Source organism: Hyla sarda, chromosome 10, assembly GCF_029499605.1.
Source record: "Hyla sarda isolate aHylSar1 chromosome 10, aHylSar1.hap1, whole genome shotgun sequence".
Lineage (NCBI taxonomy): Eukaryota > Metazoa > Chordata > Amphibia > Anura > Hylidae > Hyla > Hyla sarda.
The window spans coordinates 53,812,071-53,835,231 of record NC_079198.1 but is presented as its reverse complement, the minus strand read 5'-3'; the positions used below and the strand labels follow the sequence as shown (position 1 = coordinate 53,835,231).

The 23,161-nt window shown below is 45.6% G+C and overlaps 1 protein-coding gene across 6 annotated transcripts in view; it reads right to left on the bottom strand.

Moving 5' to 3' along the window:
* LOC130294597 (C-Jun-amino-terminal kinase-interacting protein 4-like) overlaps positions 1 to 23,161 on the bottom strand; it is a 279,068-nt gene that overhangs the window by 195,784 nt on the left and 60,123 nt on the right. For all 6 annotated transcript variants that reach the window (XM_056544684.1, XM_056544682.1, XM_056544681.1 and 3 more), the window contains one exon: positions 580 to 700. In XM_056544684.1, the coding sequence (XP_056400659.1) occupies positions 580 to 694 (115 nt within the window). In that variant the 5' untranslated portion in view covers positions 695 to 700. The remainder of the gene's footprint in view (positions 1 to 579; positions 701 to 23,161) is intronic.

Sequence of the window (23,161 nt, the reverse complement as noted above, 5' to 3'; positions counted from 1 at the left end):
CCTCATTTACTATTGCAAACCCGACAGGTTTTGTCGGGTCGTGCGCCAGTTTCGGGCATATTGCGCCTGAAATTCTGTCTGCGCCTGAATTTGCACCTGAAATTGCGCCTGAATTGAAAAAACCCAGACTAACTCCACTTTGCTAAGAAAACCCGAAAAAGGGGCGTGACCATGGGGAAAGGGGGCATGGTCACAGAAAAGGGGCATGTTCCCGACATTTTCACAAAATCCCAACATATTTACTAAGGTTTCCACAGAAAATGTGGTGGATGTCAGCTGAGGAAAACCCTACAGATCAGAGCAGGTGTAAAAAAAAGCAAAGTGTAGGGAAAGTGGAAACCTTAGTAAATACCGTGGAAAATAAATTGTAGGGAATTAAAACCCACAAAGAAACCTACACAACACTCTTAGTAAATAAGGGCCAGTATATTTTATTATAATTTCTTCTCAATTAAAATATAAAATTGTACAAATATTTTGAGTAGCTGGGGAAATTCTGGTCACACATGTTTTAGTAGCAGTCATTTTCTCACAATTAATCATTACATTTTGCATACTAGTTTTCAGTGTGGAACTTACTCTGGTCTGCATAACTTCGGGCTTTCATCTCCATGGTCTTAGTTTGAGCTTCCATATTTAGAAAATGGACTTTAACATTTTTCCTTTCCTGTTCAATGCTATCTTCCATTTCCATACACCTCTGAAAAGGAAGTCCAAAAATATTTTTTTTAAGTTGAAAGTAGATAATATTGGTAAAGCAATTAAACAATCAAAATGCATAGAAAAAAGGTACAAGAAAGAATTCATTATTTTTGGTTATTGTCAACACTATATAAAATTCACAAGGAAAACGTAATGATTTTTAAATAGAGAAAGGTTTTATCTGAAAAAGGAGTTGTCATGGCAATTACATTTTTTTTGCAGCTGGATGCAGGTTGTGGGAATCCCTGGTGGGGGTGGTCCCAAATTCGACTTGCGGTATCGGCGCTTCCCCGGAATGCAGAAGAAGTTCTCGCAGTTTACTCTGAAAACTTTTTATTCACTAGAGTATATGTTATACAGAGGCAAATTAGGTACACAGATAGCTGGGTGCCAGGGACAATGCGTTTCGAGAGGGGATTCCTCTCTTAGTCAGGTCTGCTATCTAATAGTTCTCTGTCTCTTTTTTTCTACACCCCACCCCCCTTTCCAATTTAAATTTTTTGGCTAGGGTTTTGGTAAGGAAAAAGAAAGTCAACTACAGATCCTGGTCTGACATTATCCAGTCCCCTGCCATCACCAATACTTCCTACTCCTGAGATGAGCCATTCCTGCAGGTACTGAGTGCACAGCCAATCACTGACTGAGTCAGGACAATGCTGTGGCCAGAGACTGGCTGAGCAAACAGTTCATGCTGAGACCGCTCACCTTAAAGGAAAATGGTCACCCGTTCACCCGCACTTTAACTGGATACACCGGGTTATAGTGCAGTTGAATAGGAGACCGATGTGGGGTCTGGCACTGCTATACCTACCTGCAGTCCGGGCTGTGGAGTCGGTAAATAAATGTTCCGACTCCGCAGTTTTTTGTACTTCCGACTCCGACACCCCGACTCCTCTGTAGTAATATGCGAATGTATTTATAAACACTTACAGTTGAATACAAGAAGCTGTTCCACCAAGTTCTTCTAAGCTCTTCTATCAGAGAGAGGTAGTTGGGCAGAAGCTGCTGCCTTCTCCTTTTTGTGTGCTGATCTGCTGCTGAAGATAGGGCAGTGGGAGGATCCAGGAAGGGGCACTTATTATAAAAACATGATTTCCCTAGTAGAATCTGTCACAAACCGACACGAGCGGGTGGTAGGGTTATCTATAAAATCCCTATTTGTCTACACTAGACCGAAAATAATGATAAAAAATCCCTCTTACACCACCCAATTTAAAGGTATCGCTGCCATCACCTGTCAATTTCAAGCCGACACAAAGCTATCAATCCAATCTGGATACGCTACTATTGCCAAATGGATAAAGGATAGGGGATAAGATGTCAGATTTCGGGGGTCCCGTTGCTGGGGACCCCCAGGATCTCGGCTGCAGCACCCACCTGTACAGCTTCCACCTCACATCGGCAACACTGGAGGCTTCGGATCCAGACCATAATGGCGGAAGAGTGGGACGTCATGACTCCGCCCCATGGGACGTCACACCCCGCCCCCTCAATGCAAGTCTGGGGGATGGACCTCCCATAGACTTGCATTGAGGGGGCGGGGCATCACACGGGGCAGAGTCGTGACGTCACACTCTTCCGCCACTGTGGTCGGGATCCGAAGCCTCCAGCATTGCCGGTGTGAGGTGGAAGCCGTACAGATGGGTGTTGCAGCCGAGATCCCAGGGGTCCCCAGCAGCAGGACCCCCGCGATCTGACATCTTATCCCCTATACTTTGGATAGGGGATAAGATGTCTAGGGGTGTGGAGTACCCCTTTAATACTGATATGCCATTGCTGATGCTGGAGAAAGATATTTGTTAACTACCCTTAACCCATAAATCAGCTTGCAATTTGCTCGTGACTAAGATGGAGACCTTGGGATGATGTCAGGAGGACCAAGCTAAGAAGTCAAAAGACCTAATATGTGACGGTCAGAGAACTCTGGAATTTCCCGGTAGAAGAACTTCTGCCAAGAAAGAAATGGATGCTAGATATGCTAATATATACAGATGCTATACTCAAACAACCAATCAAAATGTAACATGATGATTTTGACGTAATAACTAAACCTCCTCTTTTTGTCAAATGTAAAAACTAATGTGATTTTGTAATAAACAGACAGAACTCCTTGGGAGTCAGTGCCTAGAAGGGGATTTATACCAACATTGTCTGGTGTGAATTTGCTTATGCTGACACTCAGCAAAATAGCATAGCAGTAGCCACTCACAGTTTGAGGCCTCACGTGAAGGCATCCTTGACAAGAGCATTATCTGTATGCTATGATTTATTATTATATGCCAATTCGTTATAATCACTTACAATTTTAATTTTCATATTTCTATATGTTTTGCTTTTTCTTCTGAACACAGCCACATTACCAGTTATAAGAGGGTGTGTACACATATGCAACTAGGTTATAGTATGTTTATGTTTTTGTTTCCCCCTCAAATATTTCAGTTTGTTTTGCAAAGGAATTGTTCACATTATAGGTCACATAAAGGTGGAAAAAGTTCTGACTTTTGAACCATGGCATACATTTACGTCATAAACATGGCAGACATCAGCAATCCTGCTTATGCCCGCCATTAAATCTTGTAGTTGCGGTGCTTGTATACACTCATCAGAACACCTGCAGCGCAATTGCGGGGGTCTGTTCAGTGAAAATGGCATCCAGAGGTCCCCTGACCTCCTCTGTGCTGCTATTCTGGGATGCATGTGTATAGTCTTCCTTTTGATAGGCTGTGGATCGCCACTTTTGCTGATCACATATGTCAAGGCATAGCAGTGAACAGTAAAAGCCATCAAAAGACAGCTATAAATATTCCCATGTGGAACTATAGAGCCATTTTAAGTCTTTCCCGACCTATGAAGTGCATGTACATCTTGGGGTGGGTGAGGGAGTATGGCACAGACTTGGGGGTCAGGTCTGCGCTGTAGCTATCAGCAGCTGGCATCTGCCGGTGATGACAGACATCGGAGATCACTTCGATGTTCATCATTTAACTGTTTAAAGGACAACTGCAGCGGAATTACACTTATCCCCTATCCACAGGATAGGGGATAAGTGTTTGATCGCGGGGGGGTCCGACCGCTGGGACCCCCCTCGATCTCCCTAACGGGGCGCTGGCATTAGCGCCCATGGTGACGTAGTGTCGACCTAGAGGTTGACGGTGATGCCCCGTCTCCTCTCCGTCCCCATACAGTTCTATGGGGGATGCGGGGAATGCTGCCTCCCTGCCTCTCCCATAGAGATGTATATAAGTTTTGTTATATTTTACTACTTTTATAAAATCATAACTTTTTGTAAAATTGTGCTCTTCTGATCTAAGCACCTCTGTGCCAGAGGCTGGTCCCTACAGTTTTGATTGTCTAGAGTGCAGATTGAGCTTATTTTTCCATATACTGGGCTGTATGAGGACACATTTTTTGCACTGTGATCTATAGTCTATCAGTACCATTTTTGTTTTGATGGGACTTTTTGATCGATTTTTATTATTTTTTGTATGCTATATAAAGTGATAAAAGATCAGCAATTCTGAACTTTCATATAATTTATTATTATTTATGTTTATACCATTTATGTTATGTTTTAATAGTTTGGACATGTATGTGGTGGCGATACCATGTTTATTGTGTTTTGTTTACATTATTTGATAAAATGAGAAAAGGGAGAGGTTTAAATATTAATTAGGGGAGGGGCTTATTCACATTTATAAATCTGTGGGTCCTGTCTGCTGAAAGCAGCTGGGATCCACCAGGTCCCAGCTGCATGCTCAACTACGTTCATACAGCGTGCGCAAGAATTAAATGTATGTTGTGAGGGGTTAAAACTGATAATATTCACCCTCTAAGAAATAATTTGGGTGTATTGGTGGAGGATGAGGAAAAGGCCAATATGCTATATGCCTTCTCTACTGAATTCACATAGGAAGATCTAAAAAGTCATATGACATGAGAAGGTATAAATGTAAATTTGCCAGCAAACCTCATTTGTTTAAAGAGTACCTATCATGAGTTTGATAATTTTTTTAATCCTCCCAAGTTCCCCACCCCCCTTCATGATAAGCCACCAGCTGCCCTTATTATTTTTTAATTTAATACCTTGATATTGTTGTGTATCTTCTGCTCATTCTCACTGACCTCCACAGACTGAGAAGGGGCGTTTCCCATCAGGTGTGACATCATCTGAAGCCCTGCTGGGGAGAACTTCCTCCCTCACTCTGCTACACACAGCCCAGAGCAGTTCAGTGTGAGCAGTGGTTGGGTGTGTCCCTTTTTGAGCTCCTCCAGACTTCCAGAAGCAGAGAGAAACAGGCGTTCCATCAGCCCTTTTCTAGCAGCCTCCTGGGAAGAGTTTTCCTGCATGGAGCCCTGGGCTTCTACCTCTCGTTCCTGGCTGGCGAGAGGGGGGGGGGGGGGGGGGGGAGAGAGACCGTGTCTACAGTCGGTTCGAAGGTCGGGGTGAGACGTTCCAGCAGGGCCCACAGAAATGTGGAGCCCACTCTTCCGTCCAAATCCGAAGATCGCAAGGCTACAGGGAAGAGGAGCGGATCCTTCTGCTACCCCAGAACCCCAGTAATGGGGGGTACGGGGTCCAAGAGAGTCTCTGGCAACCTATGGGTCCAGGCCAAGATGGTGGCATATGAGGAGCTGAGGAGAAGACTTCGGAGTCTGTGGGAAGACCTGAAGTTCTCCCGTTACCAGACTGACCATGCCTCTGGAGGTAAGAGGCAGAAATTTTCTGCTCAGGCACGGGCTCTGACGATAGAGGTGGCTGAGGTGGAGGAGGCCAGAAGGAACATTGCTGGGGGTGCAGGGATCTTTAAAGAAAAACTGTCAAATGATGACAGGTTTAAAGTGATGCAGGCAGGTGCAGAAAGCCATGAAGACAGTAGGGAGGAGGATGATGGAGGGGAGGAAGGTGATGCTGTGCAAAGTGAGGGGGATGTCACCCCTAGTGCATGGAACCCCCAACCCCCAAAGATAGCTACCCTGAGCCATATCAAATGGCGCTACCTTCTAGTGATGGTGAGGATATCGGTGAAGAGGACCCGGCCAGTGGGGGTTTGTTGAGAGCCATCATACACAGCAGGAGTCACCTACCAGCTTGGAGGATTTCACCTTCGGTGAGGATCTGGGAAAAGATGATTTGGTGAAGAAAAGGAAGAAAAAGAAAAAAAGTTCAAGAAACTGTGTCCTTTTGTGTTTTGTCCTTTCCAGCAGTCTGGGTTAGCTGTGAAGTTGGTTTAGGCTGCTGGGCCTCCCAAACTGACAGACCCCATTCTTATGGTGGAATGGGGCAAGAAAGGGGGGTACAGCATGGCGGCAGAGGATGCTATAGAGCTAGCCCATCCTGTCGGGCTTATGGTGGGAGGCTCTGGTGCTGCGGGACAGCCCCAGGGTGCGTATACGAGTACCAGAGGCAAGATATGCTGCTGTCTGATTGGGGAGAGCCCATGCAGACAGGCAAAGCTGGCACTGCGGGGATTGGGTCAGCTCCAGACTCCGGAAGCGACATCGCCCATGGAGGAGGAATCATCTACATTGACTCCAGCAGCAGCTAAGATGGCACAAAGGACTTTACTAAAGCCGGCTATACAACAAGTCCCAGCCAGCCCAGGTTATACAAGTCCCAGCCAGCAGGATACCATGGATGCAGGATGTGAGAATGTTGGGTGTAGCAAGAGTGTTGTGTATAGGAGGAGTGCATGTGGGAGTGAATGATGGTGGAGGTAGTGGTGTGAATGGTGGTATTAGTGGTTCTGGGTCTGGTCCGGCTGCCCCCAACCCCCCCCCCCCCCCCCTCCCAGTAGTGATTGCTCCTAGGAGTTATGCCTCTGCTGGGGGTTCAGGGGCATCACTGTCTCAGTCTGATTCTGGAGGCCATTTGCAATAGCGCCTCCTGGAGGCTCAGCGTAGGGGCGACAGGTGGATCCAAATAGAGGGAAGGGGTGAGGTCGACCTGTCTTTCTGGATAGAGAGGCAGGGTTTGGGGGCTTTCCGAGAGCGGAATGGGGAGGTGCTTTGGTCCCTCCGGACATCCGGCAGGACAATAACCGTAGGAATGCGGTCTGTCTGATTTGGAGGGGCGGGGATGCATGCCCAGCGTTCGGCCAGAGGGTATTGAACTCTTCTGGTCAAACTACAAAGAACGAGCCTGGCGGGATTTTGCCGTAAAGGCAATTTCCCATCAGAACTCTGTCAAGAAAGTGACCATTTTGACCCGTAACGAGTTGCTTTCTTGTTATGACATCATGACCTGGCTCGGACGGTATGGGGATGTGACGGACATGCCCGAGAAAAACCTGGATGAGCATGGGATCTGGTCCGGGGCCTAGACGTTCTCCGTCAAACTCAAGCGTTCAGGGAGTACAGTTGCCCACATTACATCAGCTGCCTTCCTTGGAAGTGATAGGATCCAGGTCTTCTACCAGGGGGAGTCTAAGATCTGTCACAGATGTGACAGCCCCACTTATTTTAGCGCAGCCTGTACTGTGCAGGTCTGTGCTATGTGTAGTGGGGTGGGTCATCTGACCGTAACCTGTAGGCAGATCCGGCGAAACCTGTGTGGTGTCCTCGGACACCCTTTCAGCCGTTGTCCTAGCGCCTTCGCCCGTGCAGCGGCCACTTTGGCTGGGGAGAGATGTGAAGTTGCCTCGGCTGGCGAGGGTACGAGCAGGGATGGGGGCACAACAGGGCTAGTGAGGAAAAAGGGCCCCGCCAAATTAAGGCAGGAGGAAAATCGTAGAAGGAGTAGGGAGCTGGAGAGTGCCCAGGTGACAGGGGAAGCTTCGGCCCCTGCTTCTGGAGCTGGCCCTGTAACTGTTGAAGCCCTGGAGGAGAATGTGCTGGATGAGGAGATCAGGAGGCTGCACAGAGAGGAAGGCAATATGGCTGACCCTTCCGATTCCTCCTGATATGAAAGTGTGGATGAGGAGAGTGGGGAGAGGCCCAAAAAGAAAGATAAGGGCAAAAGGAAAGGGAGAAAGAAGATGTTAGAGCCCTCTGTTCCTTGTACTGTGGGCCAGGTCCAAAATGGAAGCTTGACTGCCCCCCTCTGATTGACCTGTCAAACCGGTACCTCTTCCACGATACCATCTCCTCCTGGAGGGGGAACGTGAGGGTGGGGTGCCTAGGAAGAAAGAGCCTCTGGGGGAACTGGGCCCTGTCCTCTTGAGGCACCTTCCTCAGAGGGCAGGGCTAGACTGGAGCCAGATGGAGATGCGGATCATAAGGATCAATCAGAGTAAAAAAGGTCTAAGAGTGGTCTTCGGGGATGAGGGGGCCAAAATGAAAGGAAAGCAAAGGTAAAGAGTGTGGCTGTCTAATTTAATCACCCTGTATGGCGGCACTCACCCCATTGACGCTGGCATCTATTAATTGCACCAGAATAAAGGCTAGATTTGCAGCCTTTGATTTTCTCTGCCGTGTACAAGCCAACATTTTCTTTTTACAGGAGACCAGGTTGCCCGATCTAGCATCTCTGGTTAACCCGTTAAGGACTCAGCGTTTTTCCGTTTTTGCATTAAAATTTTTTCCTCATCACCTTCTAAAAATCATAACACTTTCAATTTTGCACATAAAATTCCATATGATGGCTTATTTTTTGCGCCACCAATTCTACTTTGCAGTGACAGTCATTTTACCCATAAATCCATGGCGAAACGGAAAAAAAAATTAATTGTGCGACAAAATTGAAGAAAAAATGTCATTTTGTAACTTTTGGGGGCTTCCGTTTCTACGCAGTGCATTTCTTGGTTAAAATTACACCATATCTTTATTCTGTAGATCCACGGTTAAAATGATACCCTACTTATAGTGATGTCCCGATAAAAAAAATTTGTAAGTACGAGTACCGATACTTTAATTCTAGTACTCGCCGATACCAAGTACGAGTACTTATATTTTAAAGTAAATCTGACACCAGGGTGATGCGGTTTCTGGCTCTGTTTACCGTGCTGATATGCGGGTTCCTTGTTGTGTACAATGGAGGCGGCTGCTGTAGTATGAGCCAAGATTTCTCTCTTCTCCATTGGACAGAACAGGGAATTTGCAATGACGGTGAGACCGATGTACACATGGTGAGCAGCGGTAGAAACCGGGTCACCTGCACTATCTACCCATAAATTCAAGTTAGTGCAGGTGACTCTGCTGTAAGATTGTCTTTAATAGTAGGTAGCATCCCCTTGCAGACATTAGCAGCAGCCCCCTGGCAGTCATTAGTAGCAGCCCCCCTGTAGACAGCAATCCCCCTGTAGACATAAGTAGCAGCCCCCCTGTAGACCACAGCCCCCCTTTAGACAGTGGGCCCCCATTTAAACAGCAGCAGCCCCCCCCCCTTTAGACCGCAGCAGGGCCCCCCTTTAGACAGCAGGGCCCCTCCTTTAGACAGAAGCAGGGCTCCCTTTAGACAGCAGCAGGGCCCCCGCCTTTAGACAGCAGCAGGGCCCCCCTTTAGACAGCAGCAGGGCCCCCGCCTTTAGAGAGCAGCAGCCCCCCCCCCAGCAGCAAGGCCCCCCCTTTAGACAGCATCAGGGCCCCCCTTTAGACAGCAGCAGGGCCACCCCCTTTAGACAGCATCAGGGCCCCCCTTTAGACAGCAGCAGGGCCACCCCCTTTAGACAGCCCCCCCTTTGGACAGCAGCCCCGATACCGATACCAGTATTGGTATCGGGACATCCCTAACTTTAAGCATTAATAACTCTGGGATGCTATTACTTTTCATTCTGATTCAGTTTTTTCGTGACATATTCTACTTTGTGTTAGTGGTAACATTTTGTCAATACTTGCATCATTTATTGGTGAAAAATTCCAAAATTTGATGAAAAAATAGAAAATTTTGCATTTTTCTAACTTTGAAGCTCTCTGGTTGTAAGGGAAATAAACATTCCAAATAAATTATATTTTGACTCACAAACACAATATGTCTACTTTATGTTTGCATCATAAAGTTGACGTGTTTTTACTTTTGGAAGACATCAGAGGGCTTCAAAGTTCAGCAGCAATTTTCCAATTTTTTACAAAGATTTCAAAATCTGAATTTTTCATGGACCAGTTCAGGTTGGAAGTGGATTTGAAGGGCTTTCTTATTAGAAATACTCCATAAATGACCCCATTATAAGAACTGCAACCCTCAAAGTATCCAAAAAGACATTCAGTAAGTGTGTTAACCCTTTAGGTGTTTCACAGGAATAGCAGCAAAGTGAAGGAGAAAATTCAAAATCTTCATTTTTTACACTCGCATGTTCTTGTAGACCCAGTTTTTGAATTTTTACAAAGGGTAAAAGGAGAAAAATCCTCTAAAAATGTGTAGCCCAATTTCTCTCGAGTAAGGAAATACCTCATAAGTGTATGTTCGGCGGGCGCAGTAGAGGGCTCAGAAGGGAAGGAGCGACAATGGGATTTTGAAGAGTGAGTTTTTCTGAAATGGTTTTTGGGGGGCATGTCCCATTTAGGAAGCCCCTGTGGTGCCAGAACAGCAGAAAAAGCCCACATGGCATACCATTTTGGAAACTACATCCCTCAAGGCATGTAACAAGGGGTCCAGTGAGCCTTAAAGCATACCTGTCATAGTGCAAAAAAAAAAAAAAAAAGAAAAAAAGTGATATGTTACTCAGGACCCAATCCTGATCATGTGCATATAAATCTGCTGGTGAGTAACTTTTTCATTGTGCAGGCTGGAGGGGGCGTGTCAGTCTGTCTCCCTCACAGGAGCAAGCCTGGGCAGTCAGCCAATCAGTACTCTCTACTCTGTAACCCTTTCCTCTCTGGTTTCATGCTGTGCATGTTACACAAAGGAAGATGCTTGGAGTTTGCCTGCAGTAATCAGAAGACATTATGGTGAATTAATCACAGGATAAAATGTATAAAATATAAGAATAGATCTTTATAAAATTAGTGCAAGGATTTTTTAGATAAAAGCACAGCATTTTTATGAATACATGTTCTATCTGTTTTAGTAAAGCTGGATGATAATCAGCATAGCTGTCACTATGTGTGTCATTCATCTTTCACAGACTCCTGAATGTCTTATCAACTTCTTTGTCATTCCGGAGTCCGAGAAAGCTTTGACTATTTCAGCATGCTGGGAGTTGTAGTTTAGTAACAACTGAAGCTGCAGTGTTTGTAAATAACTGTGTTAGAGCAGTGTTGCCTCCAGCTGTTGTAAAACTACAGCTCCCAGCATGTCCACACATCCTTTATCTGTAGTTTTGCATACACTCAATAGAAATCTCCTATACTGGATATCGGTATGCTTTACGGCCGGTATCCAGTATGCTGTAAAATCTAGACTAGTCTGTCTGGCTAAAAGACAGGCGGCCCCTAGTGGCGGCTATTTTGAGCTTGAATTTCAGGTGTATATTGTGAAATGTCATATTATAATGAGTGCTGCAATATATGAAAAGTTTTTAACAATGACGGTGCCTCTTTAAAAGGAAAACTGTCATATGTTTTGTACCTGTGGATAGTGCAGGAGACGCTGAACATTTTGAGTCCTACCTTGCCCGGATCCGCTGCGCCGTTCACCAGTTATAGCTTGTTTTCGGTATATTCAACTTAGCTGCTAACTCGCACAGGCAGGGTTACTGCCTTCAACTGGCGCTGTGACGTAACCGCCACCCGGCCCGCAGCACCGCCTTGCTAATGAATATTCATACGTTGTCTTACATTCTTCGTCTCATCTCTGCCGAGTCCTGGACGATACTGCGCATGTGCGGGATTTCTTCTATACCCGGAAGCTGTCTTCAGCGTTGCTTCAAAGCTGAAGACAGCTTTCGGGTATAGTAGGAAATCCTGCGCATGCGCAGTATCGTCCAGGACTCGGCCGAGATGAGACGGAGAATGTAAGACAATGTATGAATATTCATTAGCAAGGCGGTGCTGCGGGCCGGGCGGCGGTTACGTCACAGTGCCATTTAAAGGCAATAACCCACTACCAGTTAGCAGCTAATTTGAATATACCGAAAACCAGCTATAACGGGCGAACAACACAGCGGATCCGGGCAAGGTAGGACTCAAAATATTCAGTGTCTCCCGCACTATTCACATGTACCCGTGGATAGTGCGGGACAAAACATATGACAGTTTTCCCTTAACACTCCACAGGTGTTTGATGACTTTTCCTTAAAGTTGGATGTGTAAATGAAAAAAAGAAATTTTTTCACTAAAGTGCAGTATTTTTTCCCAAATTTACCATTTTTACAAAGGGTATTGGGAGAAAATGCCCCACAAAATTTGTAACCCCATCTGTTCCGAGTATGGAAACACCCCATGAGTGGATGTAAAATGCACTGTGGGCAAACTACAATGCTCAGAAGAGAAGGAGTCACATTTGGCTTTTATAAAGCATATTTTGCTGAAATGTTTTTTGGGGGCATGTCGCATTTAGGAAGCCGCTCTGGTGCCAGGACAGCTAAAAAAACAAACAAAACAAAAAACACATGGCATACTATTTTGGAATCTACACCCCTCAAGGAACTTAACAAGGGGTACAGGGAACCTTAACACCTCACAGGTGTTTGACGACTTTTTGTTAAAGTTGGATGTGCAAATAAAAAATAAAAAAAATGTTCCCTAAAATGCTGTTTTTTCCCCAAATTTTAAATTTTTACAAGGAGTAATAGGAGAAAACGACTCCGAAAATTTGTATGTATGGAAATACCCCATGTGTGGACGTCAAGCGCTCTGCTGGCACACTACAATGCTCAGAAGAGGAGGAGCGCCATTGAGCTTTTGAAAAGGGAATTTGTTTGGAATGGAAGTCAGGGCCATGTGCGTTTACAAAGCCCCCCTTGGTACCAGAACAGTGGACCCCCCCCCCCCATGTTACCCCATTGTGGAAACTACACCCCTCACAGAATTTAATAAGGGGTGCAGTGAGTATTTACACCCCACTGGTGTTTGACCGATCTTTGGAACAGTGGGCTGTGCAAATGAAAAATAAAATGTTTCATTTTAACGGACCAAAGTTCCAAAAATCTGTCAGACATTTGTGGAGCGTAAATGCTCACTGTACCCCTTATTACATTACATGAGGGGGTAGTTTCCAAAATGGGGTCACATGTGGGGGGGTCCATTGTTCTGGCACTATGGGGGCTTTGTAAACACACGTGGCCTTCAATTCCAGATATATTTTCTCTCCAAAATCCCAATGGCGCTCCTTCTCTCCTGAGCATTGTAGTGTGATAGCAGAGCACTTTACATCCACATATGGGGTATGTTCTTACTCAGAAGAAGTGGGGTTATAATTTTTTTTCCTATTTTCCCTTGTGAAAATGAAAAATTTAGGGTAACTCCAGCATTTTCCCATCCAAATTTAATGAAAATTCTTCTAACACCTTTTGGGTGTTAAGGCTCACTATACCCCTTGTTATGTTCCATGTGGGGTGTAGTTTCCTAAAAGGGTCACATGTGGGTATTTATTTTTTTGTGTTTATGTCAGAACCGCTGTAAAATCATCTACCCTTTTGAAAATCACCAATTAAGGCCTCAAATGTACTGTCAGGATTCGGCAGGCTGGAGGTGGATCCTCTGTGTCAGAGAGGGATTGGCGTGGACCGTGTCAGTGGACCGGTTCTAAGTTGCTACTGGTTTTCACCAGAGCCCGCCGCAAAGCGGGATGGTCTAGCAGCGGCGGTAGCAACCAGGTCGTATCCACCGGCAACGGCTCAACCTCTCTTAACTGCTGAGATAGGCGCTGTACAAGTGATTAGACAAGAGCAAGGTCGGACGTAGCAGAAGGTCAGGGCAGGCAGCAAGGATCGTAGTCAGGGGCAACGGCAAGAGGTCTGGAACACTGGCTAGGGATACACAAGGAACGCTTTCACTGGCACAATGGCAACAAGATCCGGCAGGGAAGTGCAGGGAAAGTGAGGTAATATAGGGAAGTGCACAGGTGAAAACACTAATTAAAAACCATGCGCCAATCAGTGGCGCACCGGCCCTTTAAATTGCAAAGAACCGGCACGCGCGCGCCCTAGGGAGCGGGGCCGCGCGCGCCGGGACAGCACAGATGGGGAGAGAGTCTGGTAAGCAGGTCGGGATGAGCACCGCGAGCGGGCGTGACCCGCATCGCGAATCGCATCCCGGCTAGGGACATTATCGCAGTGCACCCGGTCAACGGGTCTGACCGGGGCGCTGCGAACAGGAGAACGCTGTGAGCACTCCGGGGAGGAGCGGGGACCCAGAGCGCTCGGCGTAACAGTACCCCACCCCCCCCCCCACTTGGGTCTCCCCCTCTTTTTAGAACCTGAAAATCTGTAGATAAGATCCTTGTCAAGGATGTCATCTTCGGGTTCCCATGACCTCTCCTCCGGGCCGCAATTCTCCCAATCTACGAGAATTTTTTTTTTACCTCTGACCGTCTTGGATGCAAGAATTTCTTTAACCGAGAAGATGTCTGAGGACCCGGAGACAGGAGTAGGAGCAACAACCTTAGGAGAGAAGCGGTTAAGGATAAGTGGTTTAGGAAGAGAGACATGAAAAGCATTGGGAATACGGAGAGAAGGAGGAAGAAGGAGTTTGTAGGAGACAGGGTTGATTTGGCATTTGATTTTAAAAGATCCAAGATAACGTGGTCCCAGTTTATAACTGGGGACACGGAAGCGGATATACTTGGCGGAGAGCCACACTTAGTCTCCAGGAGAAAAGACAGGAGGAGTCCTTCTTTTTTTGTCGGCATGTTTCTTCATCCGGGATGAGGCCTGTATGAGAGATTTTTGAGTCTCTTTCCAGATGGTGGAGAAGTCCCGAGTCACCTCATCAACAGCGGGCAAACCAGAAGGCGTGGGAGTGGGAAGGGGGGGGGGGGGAAGAGGGTGACGGCCGTACACCACAAAGAATGGGGATTTAGCGGAGGACTCAGAGACTTTGAAATTGTACGAGAATTCGGCCCATGGTAGGAGATAGGCCCAATCATCCTGGCGGGAGGAAACAAAATGTCGCAAATAGTCACCAAGAACCTGATTAACTCTCTCCACTTGCCCATTGGATTGGGGATGATAGTAAGAAGAGAAGTTTAATTTGATTTTAAGCTGATTTTAAGCTGATTACAGAGGGCCCTCCAGAATTTCGACACAAATTGAACGCCTCTATCCGAGACGATATGCGTAGGAAGCCCGTGAAGGCGAAAAATGTGCACAAAAAATTGTTTCGCCAACTGTGGCGCAGAAGGAAGACCTGGAAGAGGAATAAAATGTGCCATCTTGGAGAAACGATCAACGACCACCCAAATAACTGTGTTGCCATGGGATAAAGGTAAGTCTGTAATAAAGTCCATAGCAATCTGAGACCATGGTAGCTCAGGAACAGGCAGAGGATGAAGGAGACCGGCAGGCTTCTGGCGAGGAGTCTTGTCCCGGGCACAGACTGTACAAGCCCGAACAAAATCAGCAACATCTGCTTCCAGGGTAGGCCACCAATAAAAACTAGAGATGAGCTGGACGGATTTTTTGACGCCAGCATGGCCGGCAAGGTGTGAGGAGTGTCCCACCTGAGAATCCTGAGGCGCTGGCGTGGAGGGACGAAGGTCTTTCCAGGAGGAGTTTGTCTGATGGAAGCTGGGGAAGCAGAGATCAGACAGTCAGGAGGAATAATGTGTTGAAGGGAGGCTTCCATTTCAGAGGCATCTGAGGAACGAGAGAGGGCGTCAGCCCTAATGTTCTTGTCAGCTGGGCAAAAATGAATCTCAAAGTTAAAACGGGCAAAGAACAACGACCACCTAGCCTGGCGAGGGTTCAGCCGTTGGGCAGACTGAAGATAAGAGAGATTCTTGTGATCAGTGTATATAATAACTGGGTATTTGGACCCCTCCAGCAGGTACCTACATTCCTCGAGGGCCAGTTTTATGGCCAGTAGTTCTCGATCACCAATGGAGTAGTTTTTCTCCGCCGGAGAGAAGGTCCTAGAAAAGAAACCACAAGTAACACCATATCCGGAAGAATTTTTCTGTAGGAGTACAGCTCCAGCTCCCACCGAGGAGGCGTCTACCTCCAGTGAGAAGGGTTTAGATGGATCAGGTCTGGAGAGTACGGGAGCAGAAGAAAAGGCAGTTTTGAGACGGTTGAACGCCTCTTTCGCTTGAGGAGGCCAGGACTTAGGGGTGGCGTTTTTCTTGGTTAGGGCCACAATTGGAGCCACAATGGTGGAAAAATGTGGAATATATTGTCTGTAATAATTGGCAAACCCCAAGAAACGTTGGATAGCTCGGAGTCCGGAGGGACGTGGCCAATCTAACACGGCTGACAGTTTGTCCGGGTCCATTTGGAGTCCCTGGCCAGAGACTAAATATCCTAGGAAGGGAAGAGATTGGCATTCAAAGAGACATTTCTCCATCTTGGCATATAACTGATTGTCCCGGAGTCTCTGAAGAACCATGCGGACATGCCGGCGGTGTTCTTCTAGGTTAGAAGAAAAAATCTAAATATCGTCCAGGTAGACCACAACACAGGTATATAATAAATCACGAAAAATTTCATTTACAAAGTCCTGGAAGACGGCAGGGGCGTTGCAAAGCCCAAAGGGCATAACCAGATATTCAAAGTGTCCATCTCTGGTGTTAAACGCGGTCTTCCACTCGTCCCCTTCCCTGATGCGGATGAGATTATATGCACCTCTTAAATCCAATTTGGTAAAGATGTTGGCGCCACGTAGGCGGTCAAAGAGTTCCGAGATAAGAGGCAGGGGATAGCGTTTTTTTATAGTGATTTTATTAAGACCGTGGTAATCAATGCATGGTCGTAAGGAACCGTCTTTTTTGGAAACAAAGAAGAACCCTGCTCCGGCAGGGGAGGAAGACTTGCGGATAAATTCCCTTTTTAAATTTTCTTGGATGTACTCCGTCATGGCTTGTGTTTCCGGAGCAGACAGAGGATAGATTCTGCCCCGGGGTGGAGTGGTACCAGGGAGGAGATCAATAGGACAGTCATAAGGCCTGTGAGGAAGCAAAGTCTCTGCTTGTTTTTTGCAAAAAACATCAGCATAGTCCAGATAGGCCTTGGGGAGACCTGGTATCGGAGGAGCCATAGGGTTTTGACTGGCAGGACTGGGAGCAGACCTGACCTAAGGCGTTTTTTGTGGCAAGAAGTACCCCAGTTCTTGATTTCCCTGGTGGTCCAGTCAAGGGTAGGGGAATGGTGTTGCAGCCAAGGTAGTCCAAGAAGAATTTCGGAGGTGCAGTTAGAAAGTACCAGAAATTCAATCTTTTCGTGATGGGGTCCAATGCACATTAAGAGGGGTTCTTTAAATCGCAAAGAACCGGCGCGCGCGCGCCCTAGGGAGTGGGGCCGCGCGCGCCGGGACAGCACAGGCGGGGAGCGAGTCTGGTAAGCGGGTCGGGATGCGCACCGCGAGCAGGCGCATCCCGCATCGCGAATCGCATCCTGGCTAGGGACATTATCGCAGCGCACCCGGTCAGCGGGTCTGACCGGGGCGCTGCGAACAGGAGAGCGCTGTGAGCGCTCCGGGGAGGAGCGGGGACCCGGAGCGCTCGGCGTAACATGTACATAGTGCGCTCTCACTTCTGAGCATTGTTGTGCGCCCACAGAGCATTTTACACCCACATATGGGGTATTTCCGTACTCAGGAGAAATTGCGTTACAAATTTTGGGGGTCTTTTTTTTCCCTTTTACCGCTTTTTTTTTATTTTTTTAACACTAATAGGCTGGTGTAGCCCCCCAACTTTTCCTTTTCACAAGGGGTAAAAGGAAAAAAGCCCCCAAAATTTGTAGTGCAATTTCTCCCGAGTACGGAAATACCCCATATGTGGCCCTAAACTGTTTCCTTGAAAAACGACAGGGCTCTGAAGTGAGAGAGCGCAATGCGCATTGGAGGACTATATTAGGGATTGCATAGGGGTGGGCATAGGGGTATTCTATGCCAATGATTCCCAAACAGGGTGCCTCCAGCTGTTGCTAAACTCCCACACAGTTTAGAGACCACTGTATAGTGTTCTCAGACTGTAGCCCTCCAGATGTTGCTTGGCAACTCACCGGCTTCCGTAGGATGCAGGGAGCCGGATCGCCGTCCTCTTCTGCCTCAGATCACCCGCTGCCGCCGCCGATGGTTAAGTGGACTTCGGCGCCAGTCGTCATCGGTTTCCCCGTTCTGCCCGGCCTATTGTGGGTGGGCAGAACGGAGAAACCGAAAGTTAACCCCCCTGCCCCCGATCTGCTATTGTTCGTCGCTTCTGGACGACCAATAGCAGGGATAGTTGGGGTGGCACCCCTGCCACCTCACTCCTATGCCTTCAGGGGGATCGTGGGTGTCTTGGACAACCCTGATCCCCCCTTATTTTCCGGGTCGCGGGATACCGTATGACTCGGAATCGCCGCAAATCCCCGACATAGGGGGGGGGGGGGTCTAATGACCCCCCTGCGCATTTGCACGGGGTGCCTGCTAATAGATATCAGCAGTCACCCTGGTCGGGTCCCCGCCGAGCATACCTGTACGCCCTTGATCCCTAAGTGGTTAAAGATCTGTGAGATATGCCTACAGGTCATATATGGGACAACCAAGTATAGTGGATCTAGGCAATTAGGCTAAATGAGCCTTAAACCTCAGCAATTATAATTGTTAGAGGTCCTATGGATGTTACTGAGGTCCATTCCAGGTGTATGAATCACTGTGCTGTTTACAGATCATAGCTTTAGGAGATGATCGCCCCTATGTTTAAGGCAGCAATTCAATGCTCTAGGACAGGGGTACTCAAGTATTTTTAGTGAAGGTCCGCTTATCCAGGTCTGCCACTGCTAAAGGGTAAAGGTCCGAGCAAAGCCCTGAGGCCTGGTTCACACTTAGTGGCCACAGTGACATGAAGGAAATAGACAAAACGACTGGAGTTTGGAGGATGTAAAACTACTGTTTCCTGTATTTTCTGAATACTGCCAGAGACTGTACCCCTGAAAATAATACTGCCATTTACTGTACTCCTGAATTAAATACTGCGGCATTGTGTATCCCTGAATATAATACTTCCACATGCTGTACCCCTGATTATAACACTGAAGGCAATTGTCTATGCTGTGAAGATACGTGATGTGCAGCACCTGAAACTACGGATACTGGAAGCCTGTGCTAGCATTTCTCCTGCGGTGTTGCTATCTGTGTGTGAAGAGTGGGAGAAGAGGGTTGAATTGATAATCCAACACAATGGGCAGAACATTGAACACATTTTGTTAGTGGTCAGAAACTTGTAAATAACTCATGAAAGAATAAAGTTACGTTAAAACCAAGCACATCATTGTTTTTCTTGTGAAATTCCCAATAAGTTTGATGTGTCACATGACCCTCTTCCTATTGAAAAAACAAAAGTTGGATTCAAAATGGCCACCATGGTCACCACCCATCCCTGTTAACTTCCTGTTTGTGCCCCCTCACATATACTAATGTGCCACAAACAGGAAGTTAATATCACCAACCATTCCCATTTTATTAAGGTGTATCCATATAAATGGCCCACCCTGTATAGTTATATATGTTGTTATGTATAAGTAGTTGTTTTTTGTTTCTTTTTTTTTTTTTTTTTTTAGTATAATGTACCAATTTGGTGTCATTTTTAGTTGAGGCAGCCATATTTTTTCTTTTGTTATTTATATATAAAAAGGGAAAACATTTCCAAGTTGGATTATTTTTAGTTTTGGCAGTTGGCCATATTTTTCTTTTTTTTTTTTTTTTTTTTTTTTAAGAAACAAAAAAGTGAGGAAAGTGATTTAGGTCGTTAAGGAATGTGTGTGTGTGTGTGTGTGTGCGCGCTTGGTAATAGGATATTATAGGTAGGTCATTATTTGTTATTTATTATAACCTGGGCTGGCCGTAAGGAAAGTTTCAGTTACTATTTTGAGATGGAAAGTTTGTATTTATGTACAGTTTTGTTTATTTTTGCTACAATCAATTGAACTTGTTTTTGTGTTTTGTAAGTTTTTTTTTTATTTTAGAATTAAAGAGTTTCAGTGGGAGATAGGCTGCGATTGGCCACACGCTACCCCCCCAGCTCTGAGCACTGAACTACTCTACAATTTGACAGCTTTGCCCAGCAGCTTGCAAAGGGAGCATTAATATTCAGCACAATATTCAGCAGTGTGTAGTGAAGGCATCATGACTACAATCTAGCCCAGCTCAAGGAAAGCCCAGTCTAAATATTCAGCTCTATACACTGTGCTTAGCTAAGGGCCCACCTGAATTTCCTTACTTTGGTCTCTGCCAGGCTGCTGCAGGAGACAATCTGCAAGTAGGACTGTAGGCCGGACCAGAAGGAGGACCCCTGGTGACCAAATTTTTAGGGGTTAATTGTAAAAATGTTATTAAGAAGTATATTGGAACATTCATTTAAATAGGCTAACCTATAACATAATTTTTTTATTATTAAGGACAGGTACCATTTAACCCAACAAGAAGTGTGGTGCCGCCTTATTAACATTAAAATAGCTGTGTCCAGGTGGCATCCATCCCAGAGTTTTGCCAGAAATAAGTAAATTGCTAGACAGACATTTTCTACTTGTATTTAAAGTTTCAAGTTGGGTAACGCAGGGGTCAATACTGGGTCTACTTCTTTTTAAGAAAAAATGCCATTTTGTATCTTTTGGGGGCTTCCGTTTCTACACAGTACATTTTTCAGTAAAAATTACACCTTATCTTTATTCTGTAGGTCCATACAATTAAAATGATACCCTACTTATATAGGTTTAAGTTTGTCGAACTTCTGGAAAAAATCACAACTACATTCAGGAAAATGTGTACGTTTAAAATTGTCATATTCTGACCCCTATAACTTTTTTATTTTTCTGGGTATGGGGTGGCATGAGGGCTTATTTTTTGCACTGTGATCTATAGTTTTTAGTGGTACCATTTATATATTGATCAGACTTTTTGATCACTTTTCATTAATTTTTTATGATATAAAAAGTGATCAAAAATACGCTATTTTGGACTTTGGAATTTTTTTGCGCGTACGCCATTGACTGTGCGGTTTAATTAACAAGATATTTTTATAATTCGGACATTTCCGCACACGGACACAGTTTTTTTTTTTAATTGGGAAAAGGGGGGTAATTCAAACTTTTTTTATTAGGGAAGGGGTTAAATGATCTTTATTCACTTTTTTTTTGTAATTTTATAGCTCCCATAGGGGGCTATAACACTGCACACATTGATCTTTTACATTGATCAATGGTTTCTCATAGGAAACCATTGATCAATGCTTATGTCGCTTGACTGCTCATGCCTGGATCTCAGGCAATGAGCAGTCATTCGGCGATCGGACAGCATGGAGGAGGGTAGGGACATAGGGTTTTATTGTGCCACCCTTGCAGGTGAGAAGAGAATTGAGTAATTAAGGGGGCAAATTTACACTCATAAAGACGGGATAGATCAGTCGTGATCGTCATCCCTAAATAGGTGATACCGGGGGAGGGCCAAGTATAAGGAAAGTTAGAGCATTTGGTACTGACCATTGACTTCTGATTTAGATACATTAATTTTGAAGTTGAACCAGTCCCCAAATCCGGCGAGCACGGACATCAAGGAGGGAAGAGAAATATGAGGGTTAGTGACGTACACCAGCAGGTAGTAAACAAAGGCCGAACATTTATATTCGTGTTCTCCAATTCTGACCCCCGAGATGTCCAAGTTGCTGCGGATTGAAGCCAGGAGGTGTTCCAGGATCAGGACGTATAATAGAGGGGATAATGGGCACCCCTGACAAGTGCCATTGGAGATTTGAAAGGACTGTGACAGGGAGCCATTAACCTTTCAGCGTGCAAAGGGGGAATGATAAAGAGACAGAATTTTTGAGGTGAGGACAGGACCAAGGCCAATTGTGTGCAGTGCTTCTTGGAGGGAAGACCAGGATATTCGGTTGAACGCTTTTTCAGCAACTTTTACAGTTGATTGCTAATACAGTTCAGTGCTATGCATAAGGCATAGTACTGATCAGTATTATCGGCTATCTTCTGCTCTGGTCTGCTCGAATTCTCAGACCAGAGTAGAAGACCCGAGGAGGTGGCCGGAGGCAGGCGAGGGGACCTCTGGCTGCCATTACAGATGATCTAATCCCCGCGGCAGCGCTGCAGGCGATTCGATCATCTATTTTAACATGCGCATTGCCACAGATTCAGTGATCCGTATTGATCATAGCATCTGAGGGGGTTAATGGTGGTCATCCGCGCAATCGCGGATGTCTGCCATTACCGGCGGGTCCCCAGCTGTTGACAGCAGCCGGGACCTGCAGTGTATAACGCGAACACCGCTCCCATGCTCACGGTCAAACACAGGACGTAAATGTACGTCCTGGTGCGCCAAGTACCTCCGCACCAGGACGTACATTTACGTCCGTGGTCGTTAAGGGGTTAATGTGTTAAAATAATTACCTTGTAGAGCAGTGGTCCCCAACATTATTATTTTTTTTTTTGCTCTTTTGTTTTATTTGTGTTCTTTTCTTTACTCCATATCCTCTCCCTATTTCCCCAGCCCCCTCACTCACAGATAACGTCTTCTCTAACTTTTACTTTTTCTTAACTATCTGACCTTAATTTCTACTGTCAAAGCTTTGTCTTAATGAACCTACCAGACAAATATTTAAGCACATTTTCCCAGCACAATGATCACCTCTTTACAAACACCCTATATGTATTGCCTCACACAGTAAAAGTGTCCCTTTAGTACCAGGTGACCGCCATACTGCTCCTCTACAGTTGTAGGCCCACTCTGTTCCCCCATGTATTTCTAGGCACCCTCTGTGCCTTTATTTAATTCTAGGCCCCAACACTGCTCCCATACAATTGAAGGCCCCCTCTGTGCTCCTATATAGTTGTAAGCTACCATAGATTTGTAGACCCTCCACACCGCCACATAAGACGAAGGGGAGATTGAATCCTGTGCTGAAAATAATTACATGGACAAAGGTAATTAATGGAATGGGTGGACTACAGTACCAAAACAGGCTATCAGGCTTGGGGTTATTTAATCTGAAGAAAATACGTCTTAGGGGTGATCTGATCCCAATATACAATATATATTAATGGACAGTACAGAGATCTTTCTAATGATCTTTTTATACCTAGGCCGTGACCAAGGGCGTAACAAGGGTGTAGTCTCTACGTCTAGAGGAAAGAAGGTTTCCCCATCATCACTGAGATTCTTTACTGTAAAAGCTGTGAGACTATAGAACTCTCTGCCACATGATGTTGTGATGTCTGACTCAATAAACATGTTGGATTTTTTTGTGAAAATTTTATATATATATATATATATATATATATATATAGATATAGATATTATTATTATTATTGGTTATGGATACAAGATTTATGTGAATAGAACGTTGATCCAGGGATTTATTTTGATTGCCATATTGGAGTCTTGAAGGAACTTTTCATGAGTCAATTGGCAACAGCCTCATGTTTTTTTTTTTTTTTTGCCTTTCTCTGGATTAACACAGTAGGGTTCTAGGTTGTATTTTTTCAACCTTACAAACTATGTTACT